At 38.1% G+C, this 12,712-nt stretch overlaps 1 protein-coding gene across 1 annotated transcript; it reads right to left on the bottom strand.

The window, feature by feature from the left end:
- Positions 1–1,664: 1,664 nt before the first annotated feature.
- LOC139741223 (translation initiation factor IF-2, mitochondrial-like) lies at positions 1,665–12,712 on the bottom strand. The gene is made up of 11 exons (XM_071651817.1): positions 12,654–12,712; positions 12,038–12,198; positions 10,053–10,229; positions 9,547–9,596; positions 8,787–8,876; positions 6,956–7,080; positions 5,984–6,188; positions 4,695–4,935; positions 3,085–3,390; positions 2,411–2,551; positions 1,665–1,834 (listed from the first exon to the last, which is right to left on the bottom strand). The coding sequence occupies exons 1-11, from the start codon at positions 12,692–12,694 to the stop codon at positions 1,665–1,667; spliced, it is 1,707 nt and encodes a 568-aa protein (XP_071507918.1). The 5' UTR covers positions 12,695–12,712.

Genomic DNA, 12,712 nt, shown 5'->3' with positions numbered 1-12,712 from the left:
TGGGCAAAAAATTGTCCAAGTATACAACAGTGAGGTTTAAGAACAAATGTATACTGTAAAACGAGAAATGTTCGCGTGCATTTTAATTTTGCGAATTTCGCGAGCGCCAAGATTCGCGAAATTAAAATGCATGCGAAAATTCTTGTCTACACTATATGCATTGAATGCCAGTGGCATTTCGCGAAAATTTCATGCCGAAAAAAAAGCCGTCGGCTCCAATTCGCGAAAAATTCATGCCGCGATTATATCATGTTTTACAGTACTCCATGCAATGAATGTGGTCTCCTGAGGCAAGCATCTGACAAGGCATAAAAACCTTTTGAATATTTCAAAGAACAAAGTATAAAATGATTTACCATTTAAACTTTCTCCCTTTACTTGCTATATCTTTGTTACAAGACTGAACGAACAGGGAAATGAATGATCAAGTATACTTGTACATATTACACATGTACCCAATGGCACACAAACATGTGGCGTATAATGCATCCCGTCAAACACAAAGCAAAGATGTAACAGTTGCTGTGTAGTTTACGCAAGTTTTACAGTTGTAGCACCAGTGTACAGCATACTATCTATCAATCTTTGGATGGTAATAGATGTGGGCATAAAGGATTCTTTGGCTATGATATGGGAATGAGAAGAATATTCTGCCAGTGCCCAACCTCCCCCCCCCCCCCCCCCCCATTTCTGTCTCTCTCTCTATCTCTCTCTCCTCAATGCTTACACAAGTATAACAAACAAATGAATTGAATATTCATACTAAATGGATCGTTTCACTAGGAGTTAACAGATTCACATTTACAAACGTACTGTTCAAAATACAATAAACATCACACAAGTTGGACTAAAGAAAATCTGTCAATTAATACCAAACTGTTGACTTATGTTGAAGTCAACCAAAGGAAAGGAAAATTGAGACTTCTTAACTGTGTCAACTTATGTGAGGTTTACTGTACTCTATATCTGACAAAAACAAAGACATGCTATCAGGATAACTGTCATCTGCAAGTGAGGCCTAATGTGTCCTGACCATCTGTAGTCCTACATCTGTGTTTTTATGTAGCACCTATGGGTATATTATGTTTTATCAAGATTCATTTATAAAGAAAACATTCTCATAATCCCACAAATCTCATTATAATGGAGTTTGCCTGTATTAAATTGCTTTTATTTGCCAAATGATAGACAAAGATAGCATAATGTTCAGTCTATAAATAGTCTCATAAAATACAAGCATGATGTGAGATCCCTCAGCTCAGGCCAACAAGAGAACCATGTGGCCTGGAAATCCCTTCCCATTCCAGACTGGCATTCCAGCTCCTACTGTGTCAAAACTGCATTCCATGACTCAGTCTAAGCACCAACATAGTCCAGTTCCAAGTCCAGATCAACATCTTACTTTTAATTTCTGAACAGAATTTCAGGTCTCAGCTCCAGCTGGATACCAAGGTCCCAGTCTCAACAAAAAATGTGTATCTCTGTCAAGACTTGAAGACCTGGTCCATGTCAGACCAAAAAATCTATTCTGGACTGCGCATAGAAGTTCAAGCTCAGACTGGAAATCGAGGCCCTGTGACATTCCACAGGAGAAGTCACGGTCGAGTCCAAACTTGAAAGCTGAATTTTAGAGTCCACGCTAGACAAATAGAACCCAGACAACACTAGAAGTCCAGATCCCAGTCCACCTCCTGAGGAATCTGCTCGAGTTCGTAGCAGACGATGGTGTCTCCCGACTGGTACTCCAGCTGCTCCTCAAATCTCAGCCCACACTCCGAGCCATTCTTCACTGTGTTGACATCATCCTTGTGGTGCTTCAGGGAGGCCAGGGGACCTGTGGGTCACATGACACAAATACAGCACAGTGCACTCCCGTTCTAACAAACACGGTTATAACGAAATTCGGTTACAACAAAGCAAAAATTCAGGCTGCAACATTATCCACTCTATGTATTTTTAATGTTAATTTGTTCGGTTATAATGAAATTTCGATATAACAAAAGAAAACTGCCGGTCCCGAGGACTTCGTTATAACAGGAGTCCACTGTACATCACTAATGGCAATTCAACAATCTCTGCAGAAAACCAACAGTTACATTTCTGCAGTATTTTGTTATGTTTTGTTTTTGTTTTGTTTTTGTTTTTGTTTTGTTTTTGTTTCGTTTTTTGCAGAAAATACTGTCCTGAACTTAATGCCAGGGAAAGAGAATTACATAATCTTCATCTCTCATATCACACCAGCTTTTAGAGTAGACTGCTTTAGTGATACACCTACATGGGTTTGTCTAATCTGTACCATGATCAAGTTTGGGGAAAAATAACTGAATGCAAAGACAAATTTTAAGTTTGCAGAAAATTTAGCTCAGTAGTTTTAACAGACATGAAAGGAAGGTAATATCGTTGTGCTAACCTCTGTGTACGACCTCTTGGCCTCGCATCAGCTTGAATAGACTTCTGACCTGAAGCTCGCCCTTTTCGACACGGCAACCAGCAACGCTGACTTTTCTTCTTCCCATTGAAATATCGAAGGGCTGCAGGACAGTTGCCTCACCTGATGAAAGGAGTTGTACATTTCAATATATATCTTCAGTTGTGCAATCATTGATTGTGTACGATGGGTAGGAGATGTCCAAAAAATTGACATCAGCATTACACATTGAAGTGAACATAGTTCAGAGAATCTCTTGAAAACAGGAACATAACAGAAAGCCAAAAGGATAAGCCAACTGGAGTTGTGAATGTAACAATATTGACCCAGGGCCCAATTTTGATGTGCATCATACAAGAACAGGTTTCTTTTGTGCAAACCTGTGTTCACATAAGTCTCATTGCAAACATACACACAAATATAGGCAATGACACACACTCATATATCAATTACATAAATGTCCTGAAGATAGTCGTAATACAATGATGTACAGTGTGTTTGTTTGTGTGGGGGGTGTAGAGGCTAAATGGACAAGGCTGAAGGGGTGACTTTCTTCCACTATTCACAATAAAAGAAAAAAGAATCCATTGTCGAAGAATAACAAATGCATGGCACCAATACTGATATCTGTCACACACACATGGGGGCTATAATACCTAGAACTACTTCTTGGTCCAACATAGGCAGCCGGCTGTTGAGATCTTCTCGGAGGTCGTCCACCAGTCGGTAGATGACGTCGTGCAGCTTGAGGGGAATCTCCTTGCTCTTGGCCAGCTCTGCGGCCTCCTTGCTGGCTCCAACGTTGAAACCCACAACGGCCCCCTCAAAGGTCTGTGCCAACTCGACATCCTTGTCAGAGATTGGCCCAACCCCAAAACTGATGACATTCAGTCTACACTGTTGGTGGTCGGTGTATGTGTTAAGGGTGTCTAGAATTGCCTCAACAGAACCATCCACATCACCTGAGGAGCAAAAACATACAAATGGACACCCAAAATATCTTTGCTGGCACTACATTTGTTCTTGCTTTCTATTGCTAAGAATATCACCATACATATCATATATGGGACATGTTTTGTGCTTGTTCAGAGCATATCATGTGGTATTGTAAAGTTACCTCCGCCAAGGCAGAAGGTTGTGTTTTCATTACCGTTGTTTGTTTGTTTGTTTGTCTGTGCGCATAATAACTCACAAATTTGTGCACGGATTTAGATGAAACTTGCAGGAAAGGTTGAGAATGACACATGGAAAAGATAATTCAATTTTGGTAGTGATCCAGAAATTTTTGATATTTTAGCAGGTAGGGTCAATGAATTTGGGAGTTCAAGCTGCGCATTTTTGAGGTTTTTACGTGCGCACTAAAGTGCGTGCTCTAGTTTCTGTTAGGGCAAGGCACGCCACGCAGCTGAAGGTTTATGACATAACAAAGGCTTCTATATTGAGAAATAGGGCAATTTGGAAATCAATGATCTCTGTGGAAGAGCAAGATCATTGGTGGAAATGAAGTAACTGCTTGGCGGAGGTCTGCGCTCTCAGAGTGCTTTTCTAGTTATTCATAGTGAAATGAAATGAATATTGTCTAGCCATTCTGGTTTGCTGCTAGTGATTTGACGATGAGAGAGGTAACAGCAATGAATGAAGTGAGGATGAACAATTCCAGGTCAGGTTGGTTCATTTGGCAGATCTACATTGCAATAATTCAAATTTTATGACAACAAATTCAACTTTGGAAATTCATAATCATTATGAAATAATGCTAAGACGTGCCCACTTTCTAATTCCACCAGTAAAAAAATAATTAAAAAAAAAAATGCTAATATACCATAATTTCAACTTTAAAATATGACCAAGTCATTCATGTACATGTTCCTTATTCAAACATGAACAAAGCATTGAGATGTTTTTGCTAAACATAATATATTTCTCTAATTTGTTTTCCTCACCAAATTACTTTGCTTAACTAGTATCATCACAACTGTGTTTTGACACCATATTTTTGTTCTGGCATGCAATGGCTGACACAAAGGGGAGGAATAGACCTTGTTTAGTAATCCAACCACCTCTAAGACCACCTGTCCATCGTGATCCCTAATTTGTCCCTCTTCAGAGCATTTGACATATGATTGATCCTGCTCATAAAGCTATCTGCCAATGAAGGCTGTTTTTTTTTTTCTGTCTCCCTTACATGGAATTAATGAGGTTTGCACATATTTTCTTCTTGTTGAATGGCTTGCAAATGTGTTGTTTTGTCAACATTTTGCCTTACCCTTTATGATGATATTGAGTTCTGGGTCTCCAGATGATGCAGACTCTTTCTCCTGCAGATACCGGGCCTTGACTTTCTCCGCCCGAATCTCTCTCCAGTGCATCTGACTGTGGGCCTCCCTTCGGGCGTCGTATTCACGACGGTGTTCACTACTCTTCTTCTCTACGATGACGGCATCCTCTGCTTGCTTTGATGAGGACATCTCGTCCAGTCGCCATTTTAAGACCTCTTTGGCCCGTTTCTGGTCATTTCAACAACAAAGTGAGAGATTAAAATATGTGCTTGCAAGAAATATTCAGCAAATGAAGTGAATGAACATCAAATTCAAAGGCAAAGGAGTTTCTCCTCCATTCAAACTTAATCTTTACGCTTCATTTGTCCTCATCTTGGAAAAATACTGTCTAAGCTCCATTCTGGAACATGCTTGCTAAAGCTAGGTGCTATAACACAGAAGGCTTTATGTGATATATGAAGACTTTGAAGATAGATATTTTACCTTATTTTTTCATAAAGTAAAGTTATGCAATGTAAAATGATTCCAAACATAATCAAACAATTCCATGCAGGGATTAAACAAGGATGATTCATATGATGAAACAATTTTCAGTCATCAATAAAAATTACATTTGAGTGGTGTCAATCAGACTAATGTTCTTGTCTGTTGTTGAACAAAAGGGAATTCATCCTGACATCAGTATATACACAACACACCACAGAACTTTTCTACTGTCAGTGTGCTCATGTTATGTGCTTTGACCATAGGATAATGTTTGACAGTCTCCACTGAGAATCCTCACAGAATTTAAACTGGAGTCTGATTTTCAGACTTTTACATTTGAACAACTATAAATTAGTTATACTGAGTACAGAGTTTCAGAATTTATAGTGACTGGGATGAGGAATATGAAGGTTTTCAAAATGTATTACAAATTGCAATGAACAAGGATGATGACATGGCAGCCTCACCATAAGAATGCATGAGTGGGGCTCAAGGATGCAGAACAAAAGAAGGTGGCATGCATAGATTCTACACAGGTGAACTTGTCAAGCAAGAGGTATTGTAATGGAATTATGCTTCTACATTTCTGAAATATGTGATGCTCTTATGTCATCAACACTGTTCGGTGTAATTGGTATAAGATTTTTCAGAGCATTGGTTTCTCTGCTCAAGGACCACAATAAATTCCACAAATCTATACATGGAACTGTCAATTTATGTACTACATGATGTGAAATTATGAAAATTGTCTGGTATGCCCCTTTAAATCCACATTGATCATCATATTTACCTCTGACTCCACCTGAAGAACCAGATCCCCAGCAGCGGGTGTGTCTTTCCATCCGGTGACCTCCACCGGTTGACTGGGAAGAGCTGCACTCATCTCCTCCCCCCTTTCATTCTGCATTGCACGCACCCGGCACTTGGCAGTACCAGCCATTAGGATGGCGCCTTTCTTCAGAGTGCCTCGCTGGACAATTAGTGTGGCTATTGGTCTAGAGATAGCATGTAAAACATATAGTCAAGAATTTTCGGTCATGCAACAAATTGACATTAGTTAGGTTTAGCATTGTTCTATGGTTTCCATTTTGTTGCCAGATTTGACACATTGTACTAGACAACTTCTGAGTCAATGTGTCTTACTTCTCTTACCTGTTGTTTACAGCGTCCTAGCCAAAAAATGAAGTACGCATGGCGGAAAAGTGTTTGTTTATATATATATATATATATATATATATATATATATATATATATATATATATATATATATATATATATATATATATATATATATATATTATATATATATATATATATATATGTATATATCCATACATATCTATAAGCTGACCATACCATTTCAATTCTGTGTTTAAAAGAAACATAATACATATCTCCCATGTGAATATTTAGACATTGTTGTGCCATGCCATTTTTATAATACTGGAGGAGTTTATATCTTATATCCTTTATGTTCTTTGCTCACAACTTTCAATTAACTTTTCGAAGTGCAATCATACTTGTATCTGCATTATTGCTTTGTTTAACTTCATTCACTGCAATATAATATTTGTAATTGGACCCATAAAAAAGATAGAAATGCATACATATGACATATCTGAGTAGGATATCTACCTTATAAGTTTATTACTTTTAACATCAAGCATCTTGCTTTTATGTTTTTGTGTATAACTGCATGTAGACTTTTACATTCTGGATGGAAGTACATCAACGAAATTAATAAAAGAGTGACCTTTCTTACCCCATTCCCTTGTCAACCTTGCATTCCACAATAACCCCTTCCACTAGGCCTGTCTGATCAGCACTCAGTTCTTGGAGTTCAGCCTGGGTCATGATTGCATCACACAGCTCATCAATGTTATCTCCCTGTGGGAACAAAGAGGGTAACATGGAGTGGTAGTACATGAATAACCCTTCATATGCATAAATGCATTTAGTAACAATGTACTAGTACTTAAATATCCTCTCAAATGTGGACCAAAAGGTCTCCTTTTGTTTACTTTCAACTGCACTTAGTCACAAAAACAATGTTGATAAATACCCCACAAGAAAGTCCCTTTAACTTAAAGGCCCTTAATAATGCCTTGTGTCACCTTTCAATGTGCATTGTATGTGTAGAACAGTGTCACAGCTTGTAACCTAGTCAGTACATAGTGCAATTCAAGACATTTTTTTTTTAAGGGAAAGGCATTTCTGTACAGCTTCAAATCAATCAAATTTCACAGTATAATACGTGAATTTACTCAATAGGTGTTTGAGTACATACCTGTAAGAAATCTGAAATACAAAAAACAAACTAGAAATGTCGCTATGGCGACTGGTATGCCTCCGCCATAATGCATGATTCTCCTAATAGGTCTATAGTACATGTGGACAATGTGTGATTACATTTTCACAAAATTGGCAAAATATTAAAATGATATGTTTGTCACAAATGTAATGAATGTTTACCTTCCTTGACCAATGTTTAATTGGATGAATAGGAGAGCATGTATTTGGGGATTTAAGAACTTTAACTTGACTTTGACCATTTCATAAGTTTATGCACTGAGTAATTTTCAAGGTATGGAGAAAAAGCGCAATTTCTGTATTGAACAGTAAATTGTTATCATTTTCATCTGGCCTTTGATTTATAAGAGAAGCACTGTCAGGCAGAACATACATAAATTCAGCATGTACTAAGTTTCAAGATAACTTGAGCCACTTCCGAGATATGGAGAAAAAAGTAAGTTCAGCACTTTCACTTGATCTTTGACCTTTTGACCTTTGACCTTCTTGGCAAAAAAAGATCCCACAGAATCTCTATTGGGTTAGACATGCATACATCAAGTTTAAAAAAAATATATATCCTGCTGGCATTGCATAAATATAAGGAAAATAGTAAGATTTTCAAGTATTGCCCTTGACCTTTGACCCCTGACCTTTGACCCCATGAACCCTAAATTCCCTAGATAACCACTGCCAGTCAGTAGATGCATATACACTATGTTCCATGAAGAGACCTTGAACAATTTCCAAGATACAGAGAAAAAAGTGAAATTTAACATTTTACTTGACCTTTTGACCTTTGACCTTTTGACCTCATGACCCCAAACTTTCACCAGAGAATCTTAATTGGGTAGTACATGTATACACTAAGTTTCAAGAAAATATCTTCAGGCATTGCATAGATATGGGGGAAATAGTAAAATTTTAAGCATTTGACCTTGACCTTTTGACCTTTGACCTTGAGCATGTGCACCCAAAAGTTGATAGGCACAACTTCACCCCCTAATACACATACATGCCAAGTTTCATTAGGATACCTCAAAAGGTTTTGGTAGTTACCCTGTCCACAAAATTCATTACGGACGGACGGAAGGACGGACGGACGGACGGACGGAAGGACGGACGGACGGACGGACGGACAACCCGAAAACATAATGCCTCCGGCACCACTTCGTGGCGGAGGCATAAAAAACAGTGAACCAATCAACCAAATAACTCGCAAACAGTTCCAATAAGCAAGCAACAAACCAACAAACTAATAACCAACAAGACATATTGCTGAGTTATGCTTTAAAGCTGCTCACCTTGAGAGCAGAGATTTCCACACATTGTATATCACCACCATACTCCTCTATGGATATGTCATTGGACAGGAGATCATTCTTGGTAAAGGCCTGCATGGAATGAATATCAAACATACAGAATACATCATAATAGCTCCATCACAGAACCATCTAATACAACACTGCAATGGCATAATGTCTTTCTCATTTCACAATCACCCCAAAGCATGGTGGAGCCAACACTATGAAAGCCAAAATTTTCAGCTATTAAATAGTTTGGATAATACACAGCTATCTTTATTCTTGACTGGGAAAAGAAAATGTCATTATCTGTATACACTGTCCTATATTATACCCATATCCCTCTGAGCCTGTACCGAGTGTATGATACATATAATTGTATGAAATGCACTGCATTTTAATAGATGTGATATTTAATCCACAATCTATACTTCACAAATATTTTACTTGATTTCTTTCCTCAAATATTTCTTGCTAGCCTATCAGCTGCAGCTTTTAGGAGACTGTATGACTGAAAGACTAACTAAAAGTTTACAGAAACAAACAACTACTTTCATATCCCCTCTCTTGAGTAGCGACCATTACTTATTTATGTTTGATTTACATCTTGTTGCAAACATCACACAAGTTTGTTTACATCAACACTTCTCAGAAATTATATCAAAGACATTGAAAGTCTACTACCTCACCGTTTCCATATTTTTATTTTTTATTTTTAGTTGCACAGACAATAATTCACACCAAGTTTGTAAACACTCACTGGATCTGCATCCGGCTTGTCACATTTGTTCAAGGCAACAATGATTGGAACTGCATAAATGAAAAAATAAAATAAAATCAGTCACAAGCATGATCAGTCCACTCAGTATGCGAGTGTCATTAAAATCAATATCCTGTGTAAAAGTGAACAATACCACACATTCCAATAATCAAAAAAGTACACAAAGACTACAGACATTGTACATATCGACATCACAAAAATATAGAAAAAAAAAGTCTCTTTCATTTAGTCTTTAAACTGAATAATTTTTCAAAATCTGTATAAAACTTCCTACAAATTTTGGCCAAATCATTCTTCAGTTCATCCACAACTTTCCCAGAACCATTTCTGAATAGGGAGTTTCTGTTCATATTAGACTTCTGTCAAATTAAAAAATGCAAACAATAAAATTGATACGGACTAGCAAATGATTTTGAAAGAAATCTGCTATTGCAGGAAAAACTTGAAAGCTAAGTCTCATTTTTCACTAGTAATGAAAGAATTACCTCCAGCATTGCGGGCATACTTGATGGACTCTTTGGTCTGTTCCATGACACCATCGTCTGCTGCCACCACTAAGACCACGATGTCCGTCACACTTGCACCTCGCTCCCGCATTGCCTTGAATGCAGCATGGCCTGGTGTGTCAAGGAATGTGATAACTTGGCTGGATGGCAAGGAAACTGTTTTAAAAAATAATGATTTAAAAAAGAAAGAAAAGGTGTGTGAATGCAATGCATATTCTACAGTGTGTAACAAAAACAACGCAACAAGATTTAATTTCGAATTTGTGAAGATTGTGTTAACTTTACACCAAAGTGAGTAGCAACATCTTAAAGCCACATATCTCCTCTTTCTAATGATATCTTATTTATTCTTACACGGTCATGGATGGCTGAGTAATCATTCTTTTTGGACAATGGATCAAATTGGACTTGGGACCAAGTTTCAGTTAGTTCAGACGCCTATGGTGGGCACAGGATGGCGCACCGGCCCATTGACTAGTTGCAGTAAGAAACAGATTGGCTGAGGCATTTGGAAATCGGGTGATTGCCTTGTATCATGATGTGGAGTGGCCACCACGATCTCCAGATCAGACTTGTTGTGACTTTTTTCTTTGGGGTTATCTCAAGAGCAAAGTGTTCATTACCCCTCCACCTGACATTGCAACTCTGAGACAAAGAATCACTGATGAGTTTGAAGCTCTACGCCACCAAGCCCCAATGATTCGCAGGGCTGTGCGTGAGATGGAGAAAAGAGCTAATCTCTGTGTGGAAAGGAATGGCGGCCATGTTGAGGGGCATGGGATGTAATGTTAAAAAGAGATATCTGAAAGAATACAATGGTAAGTTGAGAATATGAATTTCATTATTCCATTTGTTAAGTTAATTTCTAATAAGGCGCATTGATTCTTGCAGTGTTTAAACTTGGTCCCAAGTCCAATTTGACCCATAGTCCAAAAAGAATGATTACTCAGCCATCCATGACCGTGTATGAAGAAATAAGATATCATCGGAAAGAGGAGATATGTGGTTTTAAGATGTTGCTACTCACTTTGGTGTACAGTTAACACAATCTTCACAAATTTGAAATCAAATCTTGTTGCGTTTTTTTTTTAATATGCACTGTATAAAGACCTTTCATCGATGGATATATCAACATCCAAAATATTTTACCATCTCTGAAGTTCTCAGTATCATATATTATCAAAATATCCTTCAGGGAAATAAAAAAACTACCTTTTGCGACAGGGCATTCATGCATGCTGCTCTTAAATTGTGGCATACCCCCCTCCCCCCCCCCCCCCCCTCTGTTTGTAAGGCAAGTAGCTACAGTTACAGAATTTAAGTCCAGTTTCAAAATGTGACTCATCCACTTGTAAATGCTACTTGCTGAAATGGCAACTTCCTGTAGCAACAGCCAATCAGGGAGCTGGATTCTTGTTGTTATCATAGCAATTGCCATTCCACAAGAGTTGCTATCATATCAACTTTTCATGAAATGGGGGCCAGGAGTACAGAGTAAATATTCCCAGAATGAAGTGTACATGTATATGTGTAAATACTTGGCAAAGAAAGGATCAATAATGACAAAGAACAGAGCTCTGCAATAACCAATGGATGAAACAACTAAGTTTGAGCACTGATCATTTAAAATGAAAAACATATATTTGGCAAAACTTAAGAAACAGCCAAACATGATTTATGGTTTAGGAAATTTCATTGCAGCACCAGAACAGAAATACTTCATGTTTTGAAAAAACAAACAAACAAACAAACAAACAAACAAACAAACAAACAAACAAACAAACAAACAAACAATCAAACGGAAAGACAACTATATGACTGGCAGACAATGTACTCATTCAGAATAGAAATTCCCCTCACCTTCTGTCTGAAATGATATTCAGAACTGTTCTACTGATCAACAGATGATTACTTTCAGGATATCTGCAAAATGTGGAAAATGGATTTCTTTCATGACAACTCACCTTGGAAAGCCCCAATGTGCTGTGTGATGCCACCTGCCTCACCGGCAGCTACCGACGTCTTGCGCATGGTGTCCAGGAGGGTTGTTTTGCCATGATCAACATGTCCCATGATGGTGACTACTGGTGGGCGTGGCTTTAACTGGGATGGGTCAGCAGGTGGTCTGTACATGACATGATACCGCAGCTCAACTTTTATCCACACTACTCACCAGCATACTGGGTGCCTTCTTTATCCAATATCAACATTCAAATTCAGCTATGAATCAACTTATCGCAGGCAGAAATAAACAAGACAGTATTTCTATGTCCTGGTATCAGTTCTCAAGTACACATGTATCCATTAACTCATTACCTCAGGAGTTTATGCCATCACACAGACAGTATTATTCTTCTGATAAAAGATGAATGTACTACAAAGCAGTGAGATGTTGATGTCTGCTGTTGCACGTCAGTAATTGTTTGATGCTGTCAAGTCTGCACAAACACAGCATACATAATTCATTAATCATACCAAATTGACATTTGGTATTCATGATAATCATTCGGGGGATGATCTGAACCAGTGTATGACATGGCCTGAAAAGGGCTGAGTGGTTACAAAAATATCATGGGTTACCTTGGATGAGCATCTTTATCCTGCTTCGGCTCCTCTCTCATCTTTTTTAGGAACACATA

Source organism: Diadema antillarum, unplaced genomic scaffold (genome assembly GCF_040938485.1).
Source record: "Diadema antillarum isolate AM-2024a unplaced genomic scaffold, OU_Dant_1.0 seq00000910_RagTag, whole genome shotgun sequence".
Classification (NCBI taxonomy): Eukaryota; Metazoa; Echinodermata; class Echinoidea; order Diadematoida; family Diadematidae; genus Diadema; species Diadema antillarum.
This window is presented reverse-complemented; position numbering and strand designations above follow the sequence as displayed.

Excerpts from the sequence above, each read along its gene's own strand:
- LOC139741223 (XM_071651817.1), bottom strand. The coding sequence starts at position 12,694 with ATGAGAGAGGAGCCGAAGCAGGATAAAGATGCTCATCCAAG. Across the intron at positions 7,081-8,786 it reads TGGAAATCTCTGCTCTCAAG|GGAGATAACATTGATGAGCT; the intron begins GTGAGCAGCTTT and ends TTGTTCCCACAG. Across the intron at positions 3,391-4,694 it reads ACTCAATATCATCATAAAGG|GTGATGTGGATGGTTCTGTT; the intron begins GTAAGGCAAAAT and ends TTTGCTCCTCAG.